Source organism: Haliotis rufescens, unplaced genomic scaffold (assembly GCF_023055435.1).
Source record: "Haliotis rufescens isolate VD_foot unplaced genomic scaffold, xgHalRufe1.0.p SCAF_7, whole genome shotgun sequence".
NCBI classification, from domain to species: domain Eukaryota; kingdom Metazoa; phylum Mollusca; class Gastropoda; order Lepetellida; family Haliotidae; genus Haliotis; species Haliotis rufescens.
In genome coordinates this window covers 54630107-54657378 of record NW_025964361.1, presented here as the reverse complement: position 1 = coordinate 54657378, position 27272 = coordinate 54630107, and the positions used below count along the sequence as shown (strand labels likewise).

Here is a 27272-nt window from a genome sequence, read left to right as displayed (position 1 = left end):
GGGAGAACATCTTGAGCCTGTCAAATTTGGAAGAAAGAATGATCAGTTCAGTTGTGTCAACATGGAGCTGTCAGTAGTTGTTAGCCATCTGCCTATCAGCAATGCCGTGTGATACTGCATCACATGCCTCTAGCCGTGTTGTAGAACAAGAACAAAATAGGTCCCAGATGAATCCAGCTGTTCCAGTAATTCCTAGCTGGGTTTCCAACGTGTCATGTGACCTATTGTCAAAGACCCGTGAAGATTCAGGGGTAGAATAGGTCTTCAGCAACCCATACTTGCCGTAAAAGGTGACTATGCTTGTCGTAAAAGGCGACTAATGGGATCGGGTTGTCAGGCTCGCTGACTTGGTTTATACATGTCATAGATCCCAATTGCGCGGATTGATGTTCATATCAATCACTGGATTGTCTGGTCCAGACTCGATGATTATTTACAGACTGCCGTCATATAGCTGGAATATTGCTGAGTGCGGCATTAAACAACAAACCAACCAACAACCAACCTATTGTCAAATGCAGCTGAAGACAAAATGGCTGCTCCATCACTGAGGTCATCAACCTCAGCATAATGAGTCGCTGAACTATGTCAGGCCATACTCTGCGTCAGTGCCACTACTGCATTGCAGTTAACATATGCTAATCTTATATCTCTGTTGAGAATCTTGCAATTCCATTGGTTAATCCGTACCACGCTATGATACAATACATTTCAATGAAGTCCCCGAATCATGTGACAGAAAACAAGATTGTGTCTTGTACAAACATTTTAAGGTTCGCAGCTAAGTTGCTGTAACGAAACAGAGGACGGTTTAAAGACTTCATAATCTTTAAGTGAATTTCAGTTTGGTCAAACCACCTCAGGGGTAGGTCCTTGTTTTCGTATAAGAACCTTGATAATTATTTGTATGATGTCAAAGTATCCACAGAAACAAGACAAGCTCTATGGTATGAAGAGGATTTATACAATGAGAATGTACATGGAGCTACTGTGACATTATTTCTTTTTCTTCTTCTTTCCCTTTTTGGCCTCAGACTTTCCACTTGCCGGTTGTGCTGGCGACGTTGAGGGCCTGTGAAAGAAGATGGACATATGCTACACATGGCTACACAGACTTGGTGTGAGAAGGGTCATCCTCCATTATCAGGGGATTATATCTCCTTTCTATTAGGATAAATACCCTGGACCCCTTTGCTATCAGATTCTGATTCAAATGGCACACTGTCAAATATACTTGCCTCTCCTGAGTGATAAGTTAGTGATAGAGATAATGATGTCATGAAGCTATGACAGATTGGGTCTAGGGTATTTACAAGGAGATATGACGTAAAAGGTGACTATGTATTGGCTTTTCCCTCTCCCAAGGGCATGCTCTGTCTACGAAAATCGAGGGAAAGTGTCTTTCCATGCTTATAAACCGAAAAAAGAAACTGAAAACAACATTTATCAACATTTTATGTTTCGAACATACTTTCCATGAACCTTAGGAAACGGAAAATATCTGTTGCTGGCATACGGATCTTGAAAAGGACATTCTAAAAAACAGTGAGGCTTATCAACACCTCTGTAGCCTCGTGTTACACTCACTGGGCTACAGATATGAAGGTTGCAAGTTTGATCCTCGGGAATATAAAGAAAACATTTGTCATTGATTTTACATTTCATTACATGTTACAATCTGAACGGAAGTTATATTTATAAAATACCCAGGACATTATATAAAACTGGTAATGTCCCTGGGATTTTATATAATATCCCAGGGACATTACAACATCACTGTTTATGAGATTTAACCCAACTGGAAAGTAAAACCTCACAATAGGTTTTAATGCCTACAGAAAGAAGTCTCTTACTTAATAGCGATCCCAATGAATAGGTTTATAAGCTTGTTGTAAGAAGCAACTAACAGGATCGGGTGGTCAGGCTTGCTGACTTTGTTGATGCAAGTCATCGATTATTTAAAGACCGCTGTCATATAGCTGGAATATTCCTGAGTGTGGTGTTAAACAACAAACAAACAAGGAAATATAATACCCTGGATTATCAAAGATGGAGAGTGATTGAGGTATCTAGGAGATAAATTCTGTACGCATAGACATAGAGAATGGATGCAAAGGGAGTGAGTGAGGTAATGCTTTACGTCACATCGGCAATATTTCAGCCATATCGTGACGAAATGGATGCAAAGAAATTACAAAGTAATAAAACAACAAATTTAATAAAACAATAAAGGATCATTTTAAGTAGTATATTATGAGTCCTGGCGGCCGGAAATGGTATGCCTCTTTGAATCCTTGCATCTAATCATTTGCACATTACGTGTAAATGAATGGAAGGGTAAGAAAAACACTCAGTATCAGTGGGGACTTTTTTTAACATCTACAATATGCTTTAGGGTTCGGAACGTGCAAAGCTATCAGTATCAAGTGAAGCATGCTGCAAGTCGGCACTACTGGACTTCTCTTCATGCCCTCCCCAAATAACAACTGGGAGTCTCCTAGACTAGAAAATTAATAGGCCCATGTTCGTCACTGATCTGAACAGTTATAAATAATATTGTTGTGCCCAAATATGGTTTTAAACATAACTTTGTATTTATGACTCAGCCTATATATCAGCCTGTTCTTGTTGCTATAGATGGGTGAAATAATGCTGATTCAGTGTTAAATTTTAACTCGCCCTCTCCTTGGGATGCTGGTCAACTAGTCAAAACTCCCTCCCCCTCCCAGGTACACACCTGTGAGTCTGAAGGTCAACTCCCAACCCAGGTACACACCCGTGACTCTGAAGGTCAACTCCCAACCTCAGCTGCACACCTGTGAGTCTGAAAGGTCAACTCCCACCCCCAGGTGCACACCCGTGACTCTGAAGGTCAACTCCCAACCTCAGCTGCACACTTGCGAGTCTGAAGGTCAACTCCCAACCTCAGCTGCACACCTGTGAGTCTGAAAGGTCAACTCCCACCCCCAGGTGCACACCCGTGACTCTGAAGGTCAACTCCCAACCTCAGCTGCACACCTGCGAGTCTGAAGGTCAACTCCCAACCTCAGCTGCACACCTGTGAGTCTGAAAGGTCAACTCCCAACCCAGGTACACACCCGTGACTCTGAAGGTCAACTCCCAACCTCAGCTGCACACCTGTGAGTCTGAAAGGTCAACTCCCACCCCCAGGTGCACACCTGTGACTCTGAAGGTCAACTCCCAACCTCAGCTGCACACCTGTGAGTCTGAAGGTCAACTCCCAACCCAGGTACACACCTGCGAGTCTGAAGGTCAACTCCCACCCCCAGGTACACACCTGTAAGTCTGAAGGTCAACTCCCAACCCAGGTACACATCTGTGAGTCTGAAGGTCAACTCCCAACCCCAGGTACACACCTGCGAGTCTGAAGGTCAACTCCCACCCCCAGGTACACACCTGTAAATCTGAAGGTCAACTCCCAACCCAGGTACACACCTGTGAGTCTGAAGGTCAACTCCCAACCCCAGGTACACACCTGTGAGTCTGAAGGTCAACTCCCACCCCCTCCCAGGTACACACCTGTGAGTCTGAAGGTCATCATGACTCAGCGTCACAGTTGTCTCCTCTTCACTGCCACTGTCAAGGTCAATGACTGAAATGAGATGATAATATGCCAATATGAGGATTTGAGAGTGATGAATATATACGCGAGTGAGTGAACGTAGTTAAGGCTACGCTCAGCACTATTCCAGCCTAAACCAATAAGCCTTGTATTCAAGTCATTGAAAGCCTGACGACCGATCCATGCCATAAGGACAGTAACATGCCATCAACAGCAAGTCACAGACCCTGACCACTCAATCCATATCAATCCATTTCAGCTGATTCTTACAAGCATATATAACTGGGGACCCTACAATCCCATAGGGGCAACTGCTGCATACAGAAAGTGAAGAATTATTCCCTTACTTCAATGTCAACACCAAATATTCTATAAATCTTCTATAACTATTCAGGAGTGAGTTGAGTGAGTGAGTATGGTTTTACGCCGCTTTTAGCAAAATTCCAGCAATATCACGGCGGGGGACACCAGAAATGGGCTTCACACATTGTACCCATGTCGGGAATCGAACCCGGGTCTTTGGCTGGGCGTGCGAACACTTTAACCACTAGGCTACCCGACCGCCCCTAACTAATCAGGAAGTCACAGAGTGTCCTTGTATTGATCACAAAACCTCTATGAACCTCTTGTTGATTCCATTGCATCCTACCTTGATGTTGGTTGTCTCCCTTGCCCTGTAGACGTGATGAGGTCGCAGCAGCAGCAGCATCTGCCACGGCTTCTGTCGCAGCATCGTCGTCCATGTCCCACGTATTCTGACCTCCCTCTCCAATAGCAGCTAGGCCCTTGTCCTGGAACACAGTGAAAACAGGGCTAAAGGATACCTGCATACAGTCATCATAACCTTGTATCAAGGTGTCTGGATGTTGATGACAAGTGGTTGAAAATATCAGCAGTACAAGCAACTAATGATAGGCAGGAAACATCAGAACTGGGAGAATCGGATCAGTTTACAGTGATGAAAACACGGTCTTAAGAAGCTGTAGCATCAACTGACTTATGAATATCAACTTCTCTGTTCTTGTGACATTTTGGTACAGATGCTAGTACCATTACAGTTGGGTTTAACGCCCTTTTTACAGTATTCCAGTTATATCACGACGTGTCAGCTTAATGTGGGAGGAAAGCCTGAAGGGATACAGGTCTCAGATTTTTACCACTTCGGGAAAACCCACGAGCACGGGTATGGTGCTGACAAACCTAGAAACATATTTGGAGCGAACCGGGATTCAAACTTAAGGGACGCAACTCTGCACAACTATTGCGGTGCCTTAGACTGGGCCTCCCATGCCCCCCAAGTCCCATTACAACTTGCTAGATAAAACGCATCTGTAACAAAAACACTGCATTGAAAGAATATACACATTGCTAGCTATGAGTCAGCTCTGTCTTCATTGCTGAAAACATGTTGACCCAAAATAGGCTCATTGTGATATTCAGCATTCAGTGAGTAAAGGACATAGGCAACGTTAGCTGCATCCAATATCAGAGTGACACAATTATTTATTTCATTGCTCCGTAAGGACATAAAGTACGTATTTGTTTGAAAGAAAACAAAACTATTAAAATTAATAAACCATTTAGTGTTCTATGTTATGCGTCTACATATTCACTACAGTATTAACTGAAACCGTTATACTTACCAGGACTTTGACTTCAGAACTATCCCCTGGTCTGAAATGTTACAAGACTGGATAAAAACTCCAGAACACACATACAGTCGAATCCTAAATCTCGAACATAACGGGACCGTGTTGTAACTTCGAGATATCCGGACATTTGAGATAACGTTTGGTTGGTTGGTTGGTTTGTTGATTAACGCTGCACTCAGCAATATTCCAGCTATATGATGGCGGTCTGTAAATAATCAAGTCTGGACCAGACAATCCAGTGATTAATATCACGAACATCGATCCACGCAATTGGGATCGATGACATGTATCAACCAAGTCAGCGAGCCTGACCACCCGATCCCGTTAGTCGCCTTTTATGACAAGCATAGTCGCCTTTTATTTGAGATATATTGAGGCAGGAGGAGAATAGGTTCAAGACACGGGTAATTATCAGTGTTCGAGATAACAAGGTTTGACTGTAGTAAATAATAAAATTAACATATCACCAAACCTAGTACCAACCCTAACCTAAACTGTTATGAAACTAATGCTAGTAGCGTTACCTGACATTTGAAATATTGTTCAGCAAACGACAAACGACTGTACACTTTGATTTCAATAATATATTGTGAGGTAATAGCATTTTTATATTTTTGTGTGACTAATATTAATATTGTAGTTAACTGGTGGAAAGTGGACTTTTATTGTCAGATAACTCCCATGCCTTGGGAAGATGCACGCACTGACTCACTCACTGCATATGATTGATACTGCGAGCAACGATGCACACTGTCAGGGTACAATGACACACAATCAACCAACTCACAGTCTGACCAACCGATCCATTAGATCGCCTCTCATGACCAGCTTAAGTTGCCGGGGGCTAGTACTAACACGAATCCCCACGGGAGGTAAATAAGCAAGTCAGTAAGTGCATAAAATATTCAACTGAATCTTAAATAAAGTACGGTTATATGCCCCTCTTGGTGATATTCTGGACATTCACATTCAAGGACACTTTGTAACCTTGTTGGGAATGAAACCCAGGTCTTAGGCGTGATGAACCAACACTATAACCACTAGGCTAACCTCCCACCCATGACCCAGTCAATTGCTAGTCTGAAATGGCTTGTCATGGGACGGTCTTACAGCTTACTGCTTCGAAGAACTCACCTGGCAATCTGCATATCATCGTCACTACTGTGTGATGCCTCTGCCATCTTGTCTGCTGCATCTTCCTCCATGTCAACATCCTGCCGGTCTGTCTTTGTAGTGGTTATTTTCTTTGGCTCCACGGATTCAGCAAAGCCACATTTCTCACCCGATGCCCTGTCATAGAATCATACTGTTAGTGGCACACGACTGAATACAAACAGCATACTCCAAAATACTGATGGCACTTTGCTGATTCAGGTCAGCATACATTTACTGAGGTGTAACATTATACTTCAGAATACTGCTGACTAGCTGTGTCATACTTCAGAATACTGCTGACTAGCTGTGTCATACTTCAGAATACTGCTGACTAGCTGTGTCATACTTCAGAATACTGCTGAATAGCTGTGTCATACTTCAGAATACTGCTGAATAGCTGTGTCATATTTCAGAATACTGCTGACTAGCTGTGTCATACTTCAGAATACTGCTGACTAGCTGTGTCATACTTCAGAATACTGCTGACTAGCTGTGTCATATTTCAGAATACTGCTGACTAGCTGTGTCATACTTCAGAATACTGCTGACTAGCTGTGTCATACTTCAGAATACTGCTGACTAGCTGTGTCATACTTCAGAATACTGCTGACTAGCTGTGTCATATTTCAGAATACTGCTGACTAGCTGTGTCATACTTCAGAATACTGCTGACTAGCTGTGTCATACTTCAGAATACTGCTGACTAGCTGTGTCCTACTTCTGAATACTGCTGACTAGCTGTGTCATACTTCAGAATACTGCTGAATAGCTGTGTCCTACTTCAGAATACTGCTGACTAGCTGTGTCATACTTCTGAATACTGCTGACTAGCTGTGTCCTACTTCTGAATACTGCTGACTAGCTGTGTCATACTTCAGAATACTGCTGACTAGCTGTGTCCTACTTCTGAATACTGCTGACAAGCTGTGTCCTACTTCTGAATACTGCTGACTAGCTGTGTCCTACTTCTGAATACTGCTGACTAGCTGTGTCCTACTTCTGAATACTGCTGACTAGCTGTGTCCTACTTCTGAATACTGCTGAATAGCTGTGTCATACTTCAGAATACTGCTGACTAGCTGTGTCCTACTTCTGAATACTGCTGACTAGCTGTGTCATACTTCAGAATACTGCTGACTAGCTGTGTCATACTTCTGAATACTGCTGACTAGCTGTGTCCTACTTCTGAATACTGCTGACTAGCTGTGTCATACTTCAGAATACTGCTGACTAGCTGTGTCCTACTTCTGAATACTGCTGACTAGCTGTGTCCTACTTCTGAATACTGCTGACTAGCTGTGTCATACTTCAGAATACTGCTGACTAGCTGTGTCATACTTCAGAATACTGCTGACTAGCTGTGTCCTACTTCTGAATACTGCTGAATAGCTGTGTCCTACTTCAGAATACTGCTGACTAGCTGTGTCCTACTTCTGAATACTGCTGACTAGCTGTGTCATACTTCAGAATACTGCTGACTAGCTGTGTCCTACTTCTGAATACTGCTGACTAGCTGTGTCATACTTCAGAATACTGCTGACTAGCTGTGTCATACTTCTGAATACTGCTGACTAGCTGTGTCATACTTCAGAATACTGCTGAATAGCACTGTTTCAACTGACCTTGCTACTCTGTCATTCTCCAGAGCCTTCAGGATGAGTTCTGATATTTCTGTTACCTTGACAACTGCTATATTTGAACACCTCAACACCTGCAAAAGGAAAAACAAAATTATTGTGTTGCAAGATACAATTCAGGTAAAAGTAAAGTAAAAGTAAGTAAAAGCAAATATATTCCATCAGGAAACTTTTCCTGACAAGGCAACATATTATTTCAGTTAAATGATCCTCCAGTAAGCACTTACATAATTACCCCGGTAGTAATGTCTAAATATTTATTACATTTGTATACTTGTCGCATGTAAAGGATTTACTGCTTTCTTTGACAGGAAACGAAGCTGCATGAAGTAGTGCTGAAGAAGAAGTTGTTCCAACCAGTTGTGAGGCAGTCCCTATTGCACTGCGCTAACGGATGTGATGACGTCACACATCCTCACATTACTGCTGGAACATAAGGTCAAGACATTGTGGGAGAGGCAGCTCTGCAACGGGTGGCCCCGATACAAATGTAAAACATATTTTGATTTTACTAATTTTTTAACCTTATCCCGCATTACTCCTTATTGCATCTGAATCGGAAAGTGCGGCGGTTGGCAGATGTGATCCAGATAGGTGGAGAGGTTACTGACGTCTTTAAATGGTGAACTGCTGGGTGACGACCAAACCTGGAAGCCTTCATGCATCAGGTAGTGGCTTGCAATGACCATGATGGATCTGATGGAGCAATTGCTGTGAACAGATGTCCAAGCAGACGCCGAAATACCATGTTTAGATCCCACGCAGTGGTCGAGACCTGGCCTTCTGATCGATTCTCAAGGCAGAGGGAACACAGGAGGGCCTGCAGTTCCGGAACCTTTGTCATTTTTCGATCCTCTGGAACCGTCAACCCTGTTTTAATGGCCACCAGGTAGGTTGTGATGGTACCTCCCTTAGGGTGTGTGGAATGTGCAGGTACAACAGGTATTCAGCCAAGAATTGAGGGGATGCTGCAGTGGGGTCGATGTTGTTCCTCGAGATTGAAGGTCTCAGGATGAACTTTTCATTGTGGGAGCCACCTTGCCTGGCCAGGATAGAGCGTCTGCTAAGATGTTTGGACATCCAGGAATTCCAGGCCCAGGCAATCCACAAGATGGAAGCACATCTTCCCGAGGCAAGAGTGTTAACTGACGATGAAAGTCCAGTTTCCATCCTTGCTGAACTAGGCTGGAATTTCAAGGCTCGATCGTAGCGCCACTAGTCAGATTCCTTCTCTCATATCACTTGCATTTGCTTCAAACAAAATGGCGGCGCCCATTCAAGTGGATCTGATTGATAATCAAGATCATTATTGTAGTAAAACAGGTCTTACCCCGGGAAAGGGAGTGAGTGAGTGAGTATGGTTTTACGCCGCTTTTAGCAATATTCCAGCAATATCACGGCGGGGGACACCAGAAACGGGCTTCACACATTGTACCCATGTCGGGAATCGAACCCGGGTCTTCGGCGTGACGAGCGAACGCTTTAACCACTAGGCTACCCGACCGCCCCCCCGGGAAAGGGAAACAAATCACATTAAAAACATGAAAAAATTGCAAAATATCTGCCTACCAGTTGGTGGTACACATGTTTTGCAAATCCTGCAATTGACCGAAATCCATCGTGTTTGTTACACAATGTTGATTGGACTATGCATAGACTTGTTGGTCCAGCCAAAATGTAACTCCGGAATCCCAGCCTTGTTCGGCAAGGGTTGTAACTGGCCTTTTTGAAAATCTTTTGATTATATTTTTACGTGGAAGATGATTTTTTCCGAAGACTATTGTTTTCAGTCATATTCACTAGGTGAAACACTTGACCTTCGTATGACAGACAGTCTAAATCAGTTGAAAGTGAAGGTTTAAAACTACCCAAACAGTAATAGACACCCTCGTAGCTTGATGTACATGTACTTGTGTATAATGAAAAAGGCCCTATAGCTGGATCACTTTGCAAAACCCAAACAATCCAGTTTTGAAAGCAATACTTCTGTAACAAAACCTACTCACTTAAGTTCTCTAAATGTGAACGTTATTGTACAAATCTTCCTAAAGATGTCCAGAAAGTTTTGAGAGTTGTTGAAACATTATTCTGTTACATCGACTTGAATTGGAAGCCCAAAGGGATATATGTCTTAGATGTTAGGGAAGATGAATTGAATTTTTGGATTTTATGAGGTTAAAGAAATTGACATCCATAATTCTCTTCCTCATGAGTAAATGCCATTCAAAGTTGTAGATGTTCACCACATTGGGGAAAACCCCAAGCATAGGTATGGTGGTGACAAGCCAACGATCGTAATGTAGGATCTGAAACCAAAACTTGGACCCGATATGATCAAGGGAGATAACCCTGCACAGTAAATAGCAAAGCCTTAGACAATGGAAACACCGCCAACCGTTTTTTTCAGCCAGTACACAGACACTTGGGTGAATCTTTACACTAAAGAGGGAGCAAACAAAACAAGCACCTGTTCCTTGAGTAGCAGCATTTCTCCAGTAATCTGCAGCATACAGATCTCCCGGTGTTTGTTCATCCCTATCACCATCTTTCCATCCATCACCTTCTCTTCCACCAGGCTTGGGTCCACCAACAGGTGCTTGCTGTCAAGTTTAGCAAAACATATTACTTTAATGTTTCAAAACACATTCAGAAACAGTTTGTACAGAAACAGTTGCCAACCTTTACAAAACATGTGCCTTTACATGAAAAATAATTTTATTCCGTTTCAGGGAAAAAAACAAGCAAGCCCTTCCATTTCTGCAAGCATACATTTAATCTTGCAACATAATGTACATACTCTTGTATCACCATGACCTCTCCTTGTAGACGTGACCTCCCTTTGAACATATGGCCTCCCCTTGTACTCATGACCTCCCCTTGTACACATGGCCTATTCTTGTACTCATGACCTCCCCTTGTACACATGGCCTCCCCTTGTACATGTGACCTCTCCTTGTACTCATGACCTCCCCTTGTACACATTGCCTCCCCTTGTACTCATGACCTCCCCTTGTACTCATGACCTCCCCTTGTACACATGGCCTCCCCTTGTACACATGACCTCCCTTTGTACTCATGACCTCCCCTTGTACTCATGACCTCCCCTTGTACACATGACCTCCCCTTGTACACATGACCTCCCCTTGTACACATGGCCTCCCCTTGTACTCATGACCTCCCCTTGTACACATGACCCCCCTTGTACACATGACCTCTCCTTGTACACATGGCCTCCCCTTGTACACATGACCTCTCCTTGTACACGTGACCTCCCCTTGTACACATGGCCTCCCCTTGTACACATGACATCCCCTTGTACATGTGACCTCCCCTTGTACACATGGCCTCCCCTTGTACACATGGCCTCCCCTTGTACATGTGACCTCCCCTTGTACATGTGACCTCCCCTTTACACATGACCTCCCCTTGTACACATGACCTCCCCTTGTACACATGGCCTCCCCTTGTACACATGGCCTCCCCTTGTACACATGGCATCCCCTTGTACACATGACCTCCCTTTGTACTCATGACCTCCCCTTGTACTCATGACCTCCCCTTGTACACATGACCTCCCCTTGTACACATGACCTCCCCTTGTACACATGGCCTCCCCTTGTACTCATGACCTCCCCTTGTACACATGACCCCCCTTGTACACATGACCTCTCCTTGTACACATGGCCTCCCCTTGTACACATGACCTCTCCTTGTACACGTGACCTCCCCTTGTACACATGGCCTCCCCTTGTACACATGACATCCCCTTGTACATGTGACCTCCCCTTGTACACATGGCCTCCCCTTGTACACATGGCCTCCCCTTGTACATGTGACCTCCCCTTGTACATGTGACCTCCCCTTTACACATGACCTCCCCTTGTACACATGACCTCCCCTTGTACACATGGCCTCCCCTTGTACACATGGCCTCCCCTTGTACACATGGCATCCCCTTGTACACATGGCCTCCCCTTGTACACATGGCCTCCCCTTGTACACATGGCCTCCCCTTGTACACATGGCCTCCCCTTGGACACATGGCCTCCCCTTGTACACATGGCCTCCCCTTGTACACATGGCCTCCCCTTGTACACATGGCCTCCCCTTGTACACATGGCCTCCCCTTGTACACATGGCCTCCCCTTGTACACATGGCCTCCCCTTGTACACATGGCCTCCCCTTGTACACATGGCCTCCCCTTGTACACATGGCCTCCCCTTGTACACATGGCCTCCCCTTGTACACATGGCCTCCCCTTGTACACATGGCCTCCCCTTGTACACATGGCATCCCCTTGTACACATGGCCTCCCCTTGTACACATGGCCTCCCCTTGTACACATGGCCTCCCCTTGTACACATGGCCTCCCCTTGTACACATGGCCTCCCCTTGTACACATGGCCTCCCCTTGTACACATGGCCTCCCCTTGTACACATGGCATCCCCTTGTACACGTGACCTCTCCTTGTACAGGGGCGGTCGGGTAGCCTAGTGGTTAAAGCGTTCGCTCGTCACGCCGAAGACCCGGGTTCGATTCCCGACATGGGTACAATGTGTGAAGCCCATTTCTGGTGTCCCCCGCCGTGATATTGCTGGAATATTGCTAAAAGCGGCGTAAAACCATACTCACTCACTCTCCTTGTACACATGACCTCCCCTTGTACACATGACCTCCCCTTGTACACATGACCTCCCCTTGTACACATGACCTCCCCTTGTACACGTGACCTCCCTTTGTACACATGACCTCCCCTTGTAAACATGACCTCCCCTTGTACACATGGCCTCCCCTTGAACACATGACCTCCCCTTGTACACATGACCTCCCCATTGTAAACATGATCTCTCCTTGTACACATGACCACCCCTTGTACACGTGACCTCTCCTTGTACACATGACCTCCCCTTGTACACATGACCTCCCCTTGTACACATGACCTCCCCTTGTACACATGGCCTAACCGTGACCTACCCTTGCGTGAAGAAGGCGAATGTGCAGCATATGGGCATATGGTGGACACTGAGGGGTACAGGGTCTCGCTCCTCTGGGCTGTGCTGGAACACACAGTATACAATATGCTACTTTACTTTGAAAGTAATACATGACGATTGTGGTGTAATGTAGTCAGTATTGATTCCCACTACATCAGCATGAGCCTGGCATCAAATTTGTGAGTCATAAATGCTGATTTACGAAACTGTGCTTGTCAGAGTCAGCAATATGTCAGCCCAGCCAGTGGTCGTCAATGGATAACGCTGTGAGGACCAAGCTATATCATTAGGATCACCAATTAGCCAGACATCAAGTAACAGGAAAGTGACAGATAGTCAGGCCTGGTACAGACAAACCCACAACTGATACTGCACATCAAGCTATATCATCAGGCAACACCAGGCCCAACAACCAGCAGAAAATGTATTTCTTCCGTGAGTTCACACACAGTAGGTATCCTTCCACAGTATCCTTGTTTGTTTGCATCCACGTTCATTCTGCAATACTCCAGATATATCACAGCAGCCCTTATATAAGTCTGGGCAAGAGTAGCGTAATTGCTGCCACCAGTCAAAGCTCCCCACAAATATGCATAGAGTTGTACTTGCAACCGACTGACCGTTATGGTTACAAACAACTGATGACTATCATGATGCTGAAAAATCTTATCACAACTAAATTATTTTCTTTTATTTTCAATTTGAATTTCTATTTTATTTCAACTACAGTCAAGTCCCGTTATTCCGACATTGTTTGTTGCATATGATTGTGTTGGATTAACGAGTATGTCGGATAAATGAAATAAAGTAGTATCAACGTTTGTGATCGAAAATTGGACAACTACACGATAGATAACGATACAAACACGTACCGTATATGACCGCGTATAAGCCGAATTTTGAGGACCAGAAAAAAGATTCTGTAGAAAGGGGTCGGCTTATCCACGGGATACACTTTCATGATAGTATTTTTCAGATCGTGATCGGTCAAAAACATCGCCTGAATGACGGTCCGTTAGATAACAACTTCCCGAAAGTTTGGAAGTTGCCACGACTAGAGACATTATTGTTATAAATTATCAATAAAGTTATTATTATACACCAATGTTGTCATTATTAAAAAAAAAGTTATGCATGTTACTACTTCCGATAATAAGTTTTCAATTGAATGTTCAAAGTTTATCATTCTTCGTAAACTCCGCGATCTTTACATGTAACAATATATGTAATTCACAGCTATAATATATAATCCCCAAATGAAATCGCCAATAGCTATTACGTACGTTTTGCAAAGTTCATAAATTGATAGTGAACAAGTGTCTACCTTTATTGAAAGAGGCAAATAAACAACTGTATCTGCGAGTTATTCCGTTCGCCATTTGCAAAAACATGTGATCAGCTGTTTCCTGTGACGTCACAAACGGTGACCACTGTGATTGCTTCCTGTTGTTTAAAGCAACACGGTACACAAGGAAATGAGCATTGATAATAACGGGCCGATTGGTATTGTCATGTTGTTTACACAAACATTTTCAAGTTGTGGGTGCTTAGCGATCGTGTTGGGAGTAGGGGCTTAATTCCTTTGTTTTCGAGAGATTAGTTTATTAAACTGGAGAAGCCTGTGAGTAAGTGATGGTCATTCAATGTGTTCATAGTATGATAGTTTATTTAATTCAATTGGATTAACATACAATAGTGGTGTAAGGGGGTTATAAAAGTTGGTATATTTTTACTGACTGACATTCTCATCATGAGTTTGAAACGAAAACGCCACGCTTACGATGCTGAATTCAAACTGCGCGTCTTCGCACTAGTCGATATATTTTCTCACGGGATCATAATTCTATATGCACCGATTCACAAAATGGCGCTTCGTTGTTGATGGCAACATATAACGATCATTATGAGATTAAAAAAACCCACGAGAAACAGCTTCCCACATTATGAAAGTGGATGACTGGTTTGTTAAATCTTTATTAGAAATAATAATGACTTTTTCAATATAATTACAACGTTTTTCATCTTATATTTTTGAATATCTGCGAGTACCGGCACATGTCTTGCAGTCCGACTTCGCAGTGTTTTTTGCCTTTTAATTCCTGGTTCGGCTTATCTGCGGGTCATACCATTTTCTTTCGTATTTCAATGGTCAAATTAACACCTCGGCTTATCTACGGGGTCGGCTTATCCGCGGTCATATACGGTAATAAAAAATATAAATGAAATATTCATATTGTTATGTTACATTGTTAACGGATTATGTTTTCTAATCATGCAACTTCTAAAGCTCAACACAAAACAACTTGTATGACTTATTCATACTGGAATGGAATGGAAGTTGCAAGTTTGAAACTGGTACCGCAAAGCTAAGAAAGCTGCTTACTAAGTGGCTTATGTTAACTTCCTGTTAGTTATTTCATTGGTCGGTCATAATTTGGGAAAGGTTATTCTGACGTGACCACCTGTAATGGGATGTCCTCGGCGATTGCGAGAACTTGTATCTGATTTTAATGAGATTGAGGTAATCTAAGCATGTAATAAATCCTGTTTTCTTTATTTAAAGCATTAATTGTTTGTTGTTAAGCAAGTTTATCTCTGCAGCCGTTGTAATATGCAGCTGCCAGCCGACTCGTCTTGCATCATAACACGGGCTGTGTACTCGCGGGCAGATGATCACCGTGTCGGATTAACGAGATTAATGAGTGATTGCAAATTAGGTGTGTCGGAGTCGCAGTGACAGTTGAGAGTTACTGCCCCTTGGTCATCCATCAGCAGGGTGACGGTTGAGAGTTACTGCCCCTTGGTCATTTATCAGCAGGGTGACAGTTGAGAGTTACTGCCCCTTAGTCATTCATCAGCAGGGTGACGGTTGAGAGTTACTGCCCCTTGTTCATTCATCAGCAGGGTGACAGTTGAGGTGAGGTGAGGTGAGGTGAAATTGGGTTTAACGTCGCGTCCAAGATTATTGCACTTATATAGCGACGTGCATGCACGTGTATGTGTGTGTGTGGCTGCTTGTACTAGTCCGGACTGATGCCGATTTATAGTGCTAGCTCACTGAGATACCATGCCGCAGTTTAACATGAATACCCCACTCAGACACAGTATACTGACTCCGAGCCGACCAGTCCTTGTTTTAGCTCCTTAATGCCGAGCGCCAGACAGGGTAACAACAAGTACAATCTTTTAACGTCTTTTTGTATGACGCGGCCCGAGATCGAACCCTGGACCTTCCGCTCTCCGGGGGGACGCTCTACCACAAGACCACGGAGGCGGTCGTGACAGTTGAGAATGACTGCCCCTTGGTCATTCATCAGTAAAACAGCGCATGACACCTTCTTTACACCCTCTTTAACATTGCTGCCACCAGTATAGGCGCAGCCATTACAAGAATCTTGAAATTTGCCCTCTAACCCCAAATGTAGTAAGGTTTATACTTTTGCATACAGTTATTTTTTAAAAGGTTTATGACTGACCCTATTTCCCAGATGAATTTAACTTCTTGCTTGTTTGATCAGATTGGTTCGAAATTGCAGACAAATGGAAAATCACTCAAATTCCCCGTTACATTATTACCATACCAATTACATGTTGAAATGAAATAGAAATTCAAATTGACAAACTAAGAAAACAATTTAGTAAGAGTATTCGGCCTCACGACAGTCATCGCTTGTTTGTAAGCACAACGGTCTGTTGTCCAACTCCAAGCATGGTTGTGACCAATTATCACAGTGGGGAGTTTTGACTGGTGGCAGTGATAGTATAGAGAGCTCCACGAACAGGCTATCGTTGTGAATAGCTTGATTCATCAGCAGGGTGACAGTTGAGAGTTACTGCCACTTGGTTATTCATCAGCAGGGTGACAGTTGAGAGTTACTGCCCCTTGGTCATTCATCAGCAGGGTGACAGTTGAGAGTTACTGCCCCTTGGTCATTCATCAGCAGGGTAACAGTTGAGTTACTGCCCCTTGGTCATTCATCAGCAGGCTGACAGTTGAGAGTTACTGCCCCTTGGTCATTCATCAGCAGGGTGACAGTTGAGAGTTACTGCCCCTTGTTCATTCATCAGCAGGGTGACAGTTGAGAGTTACTGCCACTTGGTCATTCATCAGCAGGGTGACAGTTGAGAGTTACTGCCCCTTGGTCATTCATCAGCAGGGTGACAGTTGAGAGTTACTGCCCCTTGGTCATTCATCAGCAGGGTGACAGTTGAGAGTTACTGCCCCTTGGTCATTCATCAGCAAGCTCCTTCCCAGCGCGTGACACCTTCGTTACACTCTCGGTAACATCGCTGCCACCAGTGTGGGCGCGGCCATTTCAAGAATCTTGAAATTTGCCCTCCAACCCCATATGTAGTAATGTTTATACTTTTGTTTATGTCTTTGGGAAGGCCATCATATTTCAATTTGAAAAGGTTTACGACTGACCATATTTTCCAAATGAATTTACTTTGTTGTTTTGGTAATCAGATTGGTTCGAGATTGCAGACTAACGGAAAATCAACCAATTTCTCCCTTACATTCTTACTATATCAATAACACGATAGTTTTAATGAAACAGAAATTCAAATTGACAAACGAAGAAAGTATTTTAGCAGCGATAAGTGTATTCGGCGTCACGACAGTCGTCACTTGTTTGTAAACATAACGGTCATTCGGTTGCGAGTTCAACTCCAAGCATGGTTGTGGCCACCTATTCACAGTGGGGAGTTTTGACTGGTGGCAGCGATAGTATAGAGAGCTCCGGGAACGTACTATCGCTGTGAGGAGCATGATTCATCAGCAGGGTTATAGTTGAGAGTTACTGCCCCTTGGTCATTCATCAGCAGGCTGACAGTTGAGAGTTACTGCCCCTTGGTTATTCATCAGCAGGGCGACAGTTGAGAGTTACTGCCCCTTGGTTATTCAAAAGTAAGGTGACAGCAGGGTGGCATCTGACCCCTTGGTCATTGTGACCATTTATAGACCTCCTACCCAGGTACACAATGAAGCTGACATGTAGAGAATGATATTAGAGTATGACAAATCTAATTGAGACAAGCATGTGACATTACATCAAACAAAGTTGGTAACACCAGGACCTCATTATTGGCCAGATATCAGTCATGCAAGGTTTTATACAAGCCAGTGTGTGACCAATCAGACAGCCATATTCTTCAACAAGCAATAAGTACCTACCACTGTGACCTCCTCCCCTGAAACTGTCACGTCGGGACGTCTGAAACATGCCCAAAAAAATTGAGTTCAAGTGATTCCAAAGCATTTAATTAGCTATTTTTTGTCTTTAGGTTATAAAAAGAAACCAAACACAAAAGGCCATGCCCACTGCTACTGTTTCCTGGGGAACACTGTGGCCCGGTCAATAAGGCGCTGCAATTCACAGAGTTACGTCCCTATGGCCATCTAGAAACCTATGATTGTGGGTTCGAATCTTGGTTCATCCCGATTATGTTTACAGGTTTGTCAGCACCGTACCCAAACTCGTGGGTTTCACCAATGCTGTAAACGTCTGAGACCTGCATCACTTCGGGCTCCCCTCCTACATGAAGCTGACACACCCTGATATGACTGAAATACTGTTAAAAGCGGCGTTAACCCAAACTCTCTCACTCACTGTTTCCTGATTGGCTGATAATAGAATGGGTTGGGCTTGTGTTGCATTATATTGCGCTGAATGATGTTTTTTTAATTAAAAATTGAATATCCACTTTATGATGTTATTATTGTTGACATATTTATTTTCAAGCATTCAATATGTTTTGTAGTTGATTTATGGAAAGTGTGGACATCGGTTTCTATGTTTATACCTCCATGTACATATTGAAGTCAATTCTTAAATATAATATCTATAGATGCCTGACAACAAACCCCAGAAAGATGTCTAGCTAGGCTTACCTCTCATATCAATAAGTATCACGATTCTTGAGTCACAACAAGATTCTAAATCGGCGACATTTTTCAGAAAAATTCTCCGTGTTCAATGTGACTCAACTACCAAGGGGTTGAGGCTATCAACCAGTGTGTGTCTAACTTGCATGGCTTCATTATGTACATTTGTTCTAACTGTTTAATGCAATCAGATTTTGCATTTAGGTAGAGTTAGTCCATGTACTTATCAGAGTTACTGCACAACATAGTAAATATTACTTCCTGAAGATTGATGGAGAATTATAACATTAATTGATGAGGTGTATCTAGACTAACATTTAGTCTCTGAAATCTTATAGTACACAATATCCTTCTTGACTCTTTTTAGATTTTTTTTATTGTGTAATCTAAAAATTAAAAAAAGTCCCTATGCTGATGGTGGAATAGAGCTAGCTTGAGCTGGCTAGACTTGCTTTTGTATGCATTTCTAGATTATTTTTTTTCATAAAATAAATATACTCCACAGTCATGGTGCAGGACTAAGGTGTATCGTACACTGTATCATAATTCGAGGTGAACGGATGAATCGTGACAACCCTAAAACCATGTGAATGTTTCAGAGTCAATTGTATAATATTTCAGTGTCATCAACAAGCAAACTGGTCAAGCTATTAACTGAACAGAAGCAGCTCACGCTTTACATAATGGCTGACCCACCTCTATGTAACTCTCTCTGAAACTACCTTGCACATCCAACTGCTACTCCCTGTAAAACCTGACTTTAATAGTTCAATACACTGCTGTCATCGGAAGACTCTATTATCAATATCAATACAGCAAAGAACTTGATTCATACTTATGCCGTTAGAACACAAGTACTCCAACTTTTATAACACCCAATTACTCATAATTTCTGAAGACACTTCTATTGTTAAATCTTAGGTTGTATTCTATATTATTGTCCCCTTTGTAGAAAAGACCCATGGCCTGAAAGTATTGAATAAAGTTTGGTTTGAAAACCTGGTTCGACATTACCTGAAGTGAGCAATGGCAGCAATGGCAGCCACACTAGCAGCATCTAGCAGGTTCCCTTCATAGTTGAGAGCATGGATGTCAACACGGATGGCCCACACCTGCAACACAAACATGGCATGTGAGGAACAGACTCGTCCCCTTGGAGACCAAGTGTAACACCAACATGGCATGTGAGGAACAGACTCGTCCCCTTGGAGACCAAGTGTAACACCAACATGGCATGTGAGGAACAGACTTGTCCCCTTGGAGACCAAGTGTAACACCAACATGGCATGTGAGGAACAGACTCGTCCCCTTGGAGACCAAGTGTAACACCAACATGGCATGTGAGGAACAGACTCGTCCCCTTGGAGACCAAGTGTAACACCAACATGGCATGTGAGGAACAGACTCGTCCCCTTGGAGACCAAGTGTAACACCAACATGGCATGTGAGGAACAGACTCGTCCCCTTGGAGTCCAAGTGTAACACCAACATGGCATGTGAGGAACAGACTCGTCCCCTTGGAGACCAAGTGTAACACCAACATGGCATGTGAGGAGCAGACTCGTCCCCTTGGAGACCAAGTGTAACACCAACATGACATGTGAGGAACAGACTCGTCCCCTTGGAGACCAAGTGTAACACCAACATGGCATGTGAGGAACAGACTCGTCCCCTTGGAGACCAAGTGGGGATGACCCACACCTGCAACACCAACATGGCATGTGAGGAACAGCCTCCTCCCCTTGGAGACCAAGTGTAACACCAACATGGCATGTGAGGAACAGACTCGTCCCCTTGGAGACCAAGTGTAACACCAACATGGCATGTGAGGAACAGACTCGTCCCCTTGGAGACCAAGTGTAACACCAACATGGCATGTGAGGAACAGACTCGTCCCCTTGGAAACCAAGTGTAACACCAACATGGCATGTGAGGAACAGCCTCCTCCCCTTGGAGACCAAGTGGGGATGACCCACACCTGCAACACCAACATGGCATGTGAGGAACAGTCTCCTCCCCTTGGAGACCAAGTGGGGATGACCCACACCTGCAACACCAAGAATGGATGTGAGAAACAACCTCCTCCCCTTGGAGACCAAGTGGGCATGGCCCACACCTGCAACATCAAGAATGGATGTGAGGAACAACCTCCTCCCCTTGGAGACCAAGTGGGCATGGCCCACACCTGCAACACCAAGAATGGATGTGAGGTACAACCTCCTCCCCTTGGAGACCATGTGGGTATGGCCCACACCTGCAACACCAACATGGCATGTGAGGAACAGTCTCCTCCCCTTGGAAACAAAGTGGGGATGACCCACAACCTGCCACAACACACAGAGACTTTCTACCTTCTGCCCTGCCACAACACATAAAGACCCTCTACCTTCTCTCCTGCCACAACACACAGAGACTCTACCTTCTCCCCTGCCAAAGCACACAGAGACTATACCTTCTCTCCTGCCACAACACACAGACCCTCCACCTTCTCTCCTGCCACAACACACAGACCCTCCACCTTCTCTCCTGCCACAACACACAGACTCTCTACCTTCTCTCCTGTCACAACACACAGAGACTCTACCTTCTCTCCTGCCACAGCACACAGACCCTCCACCTTCTCTCCTGCCACAACACACAGACTCTCTACCTTCTCCCCTGCCACAACACACAGACCCTCCACCTTCTCCCCTGCCACAACACACAGACCCTCCACCTTCTCTCCTGCCACAACACACAGACCCTCCACCTTCTCTCCTGCCACAACACACAGACTCTCTACCTTCTCTCCTGCCACAACACAGAGACTCTCTACCTTCTCTCCTGCCACAACACACAGAGACTCTCTACCTTCTCTCCTGCCACAACACACAGAGACTCTCTACCTTCTCTCCTGCCACAACACACAGACTCTCTACCTTCTCCCCTGCCACAACACAGAGACTCTCTACCTTCTCTCCTGCCACAACACACAGAGACCCTCTACCTTCTCTCCTGCCACAACACACAGACTCTCCACCTTCTCTCCTGCCACAACACACAGAGACTCTCTACCTTCTCTCCTGCCACAACACACAGACTCTCTACCTTCTCCCCTGCCACAACACAGAGACTCTCTACCTTCTCTCCTGCCACAACACACAGACTCTCCCTTCTCACCTGCCACAACACACAGACTCTCCACCTTCTCTCCTGCCACAACACACAGAGACTCTCTACCTTCTCCCCTGCCACAGCACACAGACTCTCCACCTTCTCTCCTGCCACAACACACAGATTCTCCACCTTCTCTCCTCCCACAACACACATTGACTCTCTACCTTCTCTCCTGTCACAACACACAGAGACTCTCTACCTTCTGCCCTGCCACAACACAGAGACTCTCTACCTTCTCTCCTGCCACAACACACAGACTCTCTACCTTCTCTCCTGCCACAACACACAGAGACTCTCTACCTTCTCTCCTGCCACAACACACAGAGACTCTCTACCTTCTCCCCTGCCACAACACACAGAGACTCTCTACCTTCTCTCCTGCCACAACACACAGAGACTCTCTACCTTCTCCCCTGCCACAACACACAGACTCTCTACCTTCTGCCCTACCACAACACACAGAGACTCTCTACCTTCTCTCCTACCACAACACACAGAGACTCTCTACCTCCTCTCCTACCACAACACACAGAGACTTTCTACCCTCTCCCCTGCCACAACACACAGAGACTCTTTAACCTTCTCTCCTGCCACAACACACAGAGACTCTCTACCTTCTCTCCTGCCACAACACACAGAGACTCTCTACCTTCTTTCCTGCCACAACACACAGACTCTCTACCTTCTGCCCTACCACAACACACAGAGACTCTCTACCTTCTCTCCTACCACAACACACAGAGACTCTCTTCCTTCTCTCCTGTCACAACACACAGAGACTCTTTACCTTTTCTCCATGCCACAACACACAGAGACTCTCTACCTCCTCTCCTACCACAACACACAGAGACTCTCTACCTTCTCTCCTGCCACAACACACGGAGACTCTCTACCTTCTCCCCTGCCACAACACACAGAGACTCTCTACCTTCTCTCCTACCACAACACACGGAGACTCTCTACCTTCTCTCCTGCCACAACACACAGAGACTCTCTACCTTCTGCCCTACCACAACACACAGAGACTCTCTACCTTCTCTCCTGCCACAACACACAGACTCTCTACCTTCTCTCCTGTCACAACACACAGAGACTCTCTACCTTCTCCCCTGCCACAACACACAGAGACTCTCTACCTTCTCTCCTGCCACAACACACAGAGACTCTACCTTCTTTCCTGCCACAACACACAAAGACTCTCTACCTTCTCTCCTGCCACAACACACAGAGACTCTCTACCTTCTCTCCTGCCACAACACACAAAGACTCTCTACCTTCTCTCCTGCCACAACACACAGAGACTCTCTACCTTCTCTCCTGCCACAACACACAAAGACTCTCTACCTTCTCTCCTACGACAACACACAGAGACTCTCTACCTTCTCTCCTGCCACAACAGACAGAGACTCTCTACCTTCTCTCCTGCCACAACACACAAAGACTCTCTACCTTCTCTCCTGCCACAACACACAGAGACTCTCTACCTTCTCCCCTGCCACAACACACAGGCTCTCTACCTTCTCCCCTGCCACAGCACACAGAGACTCTCTACCTTCTCTCCTGCCACAACACACAGAGACTCTCTACCTTCTCTCCTACGACAACAGAGAGACTCTCCACCTTCTCTCCTGCCACAACACACAGAGACTCTCTACCTTCTCCCCTGCCACAACACACAGAGACTCTCTACCTTCTCCCCTGCCACAACACACAGGCTCTCTACCTTCTCCCCTGCCACAGCACACAGAGACTCTCTACCTTCTCTCCTGCCACAACACACAGAGACTCTCTACCTTCTCTCCTACGACAACACAGAGACTCTCCACCTTCTCTCCTGCCACAACACACAGAGACTCTCTACCTTCTGCCCTGCCACAACACACAGAGACTCTCTACCTTCTCTCCTGCCACAACACACAGAGACTCTCTACCTTCTCCCCTGCCACAACACACAGAGACTCTCTACCTTCTCTCCTGCCACGACACACAGGGAGTCTCTACCTTCTCCCCTGCCACAACACACAGAGACTCTCTACCTTCTCTCCTGCCACAACACACAGAGACTCTACCTTCTCCCCTGCCACAACACACAGAGGCTCTCCTCCTTCTCCCCTGCCACAACACACAGAGACTCTCTTCCTTCTCTCCTGTCACAACACACAGAGACTCTTTACCTTTTCTCCCTGCCACAACACACAGAGACTCTCTACCTCCTCTCCTACCACAACACACAGAGACTCTCTACCTTCTCTCCTACCACAACACACGGAGACTCTCTACCTTCTCTCCTGCCACAACACACAGAGACTCTCTACCTTCTGCCCTACCACAACACACAGAGACTCTCTACCTTCTCTCCTGCCACAACACACAGACTCTCTACCTTCTCTCCTGTCACAACACACAGAGACTCTCTACCTTCTCTCCTGCCACAACACACAGAGACTCTCTACCTTCTCTCCTGCCACAACACACAGAGACTCTACCTTCTCTCCTGCCACAACACACAAAGACTCTCTACCTTCTCTCCTGCCACAACACACAGAGACTCTCTACCTTCTCTCCTGCCACAACACACAGAGACTCTCTACCTTCTCTCCTGCCACAACACACAGACTCTCCACCTTCTCTCCTGCCACAACACACAGAGACTCTCTACCTTCTCTCCTGCCACAACACACAGACTCTCTACCTTCTCTCCTGCCACAACACAGAGACTCTCTACCTTCTCTCCTGCCACAACACACAGACTCTCCCTTCTCACCTGCCACAACACACAGACTCTCCACCTTCTCTCCTGCCACAACACACAGAGACTCTCTACCTTCTCCCCTGCCACAGCACACAGACTCTCCACCTTCTCTCCTGCCACAACACACAGACTCTCCACCTTCTCTCCTCCCACAACACACATTGACTCTCTACCTTCTCTCCTGTCACAACACACAGAGACTCTCTACCTTCTCTCCTGCCACAACACACAGAGACTCTCTTCCTTCTCCCCTGCCACAGCACACAGAGACTCTCTACCTTCTCTCCTACCACAACACACGGAGACTCTCTACCTTCTCCCCTGCCACAACACACAGAGACTCTCTACCTTGGGCCCTGCCACAACACAGAGACTCTCTACCTTCTCTCCTGCCACAACACACAGAGACTCTCTACCTTCTCTCCTGCCACAACACACAGACTCTCTACCTTCTCTCCTGCCACAACACACAGAGACTCTCTACCTTCTCTCCTGCCACAACACACAGAGACTCTCTACCTTCTCTCCTGCCACAACACACAGAGACTCTCTACCTTCTCTCCTGCCACAACACACAGAGACTCTCTACCTTCTCTCCTGCCACAACACACAAAGACTCTCTACCTTCTCTCCTGCCACAACACAGAGACTCTCTACCTTCTCTCCTGCCACAACACACAGAGACTCTCTACCTTCTCTCCTGCCACAACACACAGACTCTCTACCTTCTCTCCTGCCACAACACACAGAGACTCTCTACCTTCTCTCCTGCCACAACACACAGACTCTCTACCTTCTCTCCTGCCACAGCACACAGAGACTCTCTACCTTCTCTCCTGCCACAACACACAGAGACTCTACCTTCTCCCCTGCCACAACACACAGAGGCTCTCCTCCTTCTCCCCTGCCACAACACACAGAGACTCTCTTCCTTCTCTCCTGTCACAACACACAGAGACTCTTTACCTTTTCTCCCTGCCACAACACACAGAGACTCTCTACCTCCTCTCCTACCACAACACACAGAGACTCTCTACCTTCTCTCCTACCACAACACACGGAGACTCTCTACCTTCTCTCCTGCCACAACACACAGAGACTCTCTACCTTCTGCCCTACCACAACACACAGAGACTCTCTACCTTCTCTCCTGCCACAACACACAGACTCTCTACCTTCTCTCCTGTCACAACACACAGAGACTCTCTACCTTCTCCCCTGCCACAACACACAGAGACTCTCTACCTTCTCTCCTGCCACAACACACAGAGACTCTACCTTCTCTCCTGCCACAACACACAAAGACTCTCTACCTTCTCTCCTGCCACAACACACAGAGACTCTCTACCTTCTCTCCTGCCACAACACACAGAGACCCTCTACCTTCTCTCCTGCCACAACACACAGACTCTCCACCTTCTCTCCTGCCACAACACACAGAGACTCTCTACCTTCTCTCCTGCCACAACACACAGACTCTCTACCTTCTCTCCTGCCACAACACAGAGACTCTCTACCTTCTCTCCTGCCACAACACACAGACTCTCCCTTCTCACCTGCCACAACACACAGACTCTCCACCTTCTCTCCTGCCACAACACACAGAGACTCTCTACCTTCTCCCCTGCCACAGCACACAGACTCACCACCTTCCCTCCTGCCACAACACACAGATTCTCCACCTTCTCTCCTCCCACAACACACATTGACTCTCTACCTTCTCTCCTGTCACAACACACAGAGACTCTCTACCTTCTCTCCTGCCACAACACACAGAGACTCTCTTCCTTCTCCCCTGCCACAGCACACAGAGACTCTCTACCTTCTCTCCTACCACAACACACGGAGACTCTCTACCTTCTCCCCTGCCACAACACACAGAGACTCTCTACCTTCTGCCCTGCCACAACACAGAGACTCTCTACCTTCTCTCCTGCCACAACACACAGAGACTCTCTACCTTCTCTCCTGCCACAACACACAGACTCTCTACCTTCTCTCCTGCCACAACACACAGAGACTCTCTACCTTCTCTCCTGCCACAACACACAGAGACTCTCTACCTTCTCTCCTGCCACAACACACAGAGACTCTCTACCTTCTCTCCTGCCACAACACACAGAGACTCTCTACCTTCTCTCCTGCCACAACACACAAAGACTCTCTACCTTCTCTCCTGCCACAACACACAGAGACTCTCTACCTTCTCTCCTGCCACAACACACAGAGACTCTCTACCTTCTCTCCTGCCACAACACACAGACTCTCTACCTTCTCTCCTGCCACAACACACAGACTCTCTACCTTCTCCCCTGCCACAACACACAGACTCTCTACCTTCTCTCCTGCCACAGCACACAGAGACTCTCTACCTTCTCTCCTGCCACAACACACAGAGACTCTCTACCTTCTCTCCTACGACAACACAGAGACTCTCTACCTTCTCTCCTGCCA

General features: G+C 45.7%; 1 protein-coding gene across 1 annotated transcript in view; it reads right to left on the bottom strand.

The window, feature by feature from the left end:
* Positions 1–943: 943 nt before the first annotated feature.
* The window catches only part of LOC124133708 (exosome complex component RRP45-like), a 33929-nt gene continuing 7600 nt past the window's right edge, over positions 944–27272 (bottom strand). The window contains exons 5-14 of the mRNA XM_048388279.1: positions 19925–20022; positions 18200–18239; positions 13004–13086; positions 10495–10627; positions 8013–8101; positions 6370–6525; positions 5227–5257; positions 4233–4374; positions 3541–3613; positions 944–1072 (exon numbers count right to left, since the gene is read on the bottom strand). Coding sequence (XP_048244236.1) covers positions 997–1072; positions 3541–3613; positions 4233–4374; positions 5227–5257; positions 6370–6525; positions 8013–8101; positions 10495–10627; positions 13004–13086; positions 18200–18239; positions 19925–20022 — 921 coding nt within the window. The 3' untranslated portion in view covers positions 944–996. The remainder of the gene's footprint in view (positions 1073–3540; positions 3614–4232; positions 4375–5226; positions 5258–6369; positions 6526–8012; positions 8102–10494; positions 10628–13003; positions 13087–18199; positions 18240–19924; positions 20023–27272) is intronic.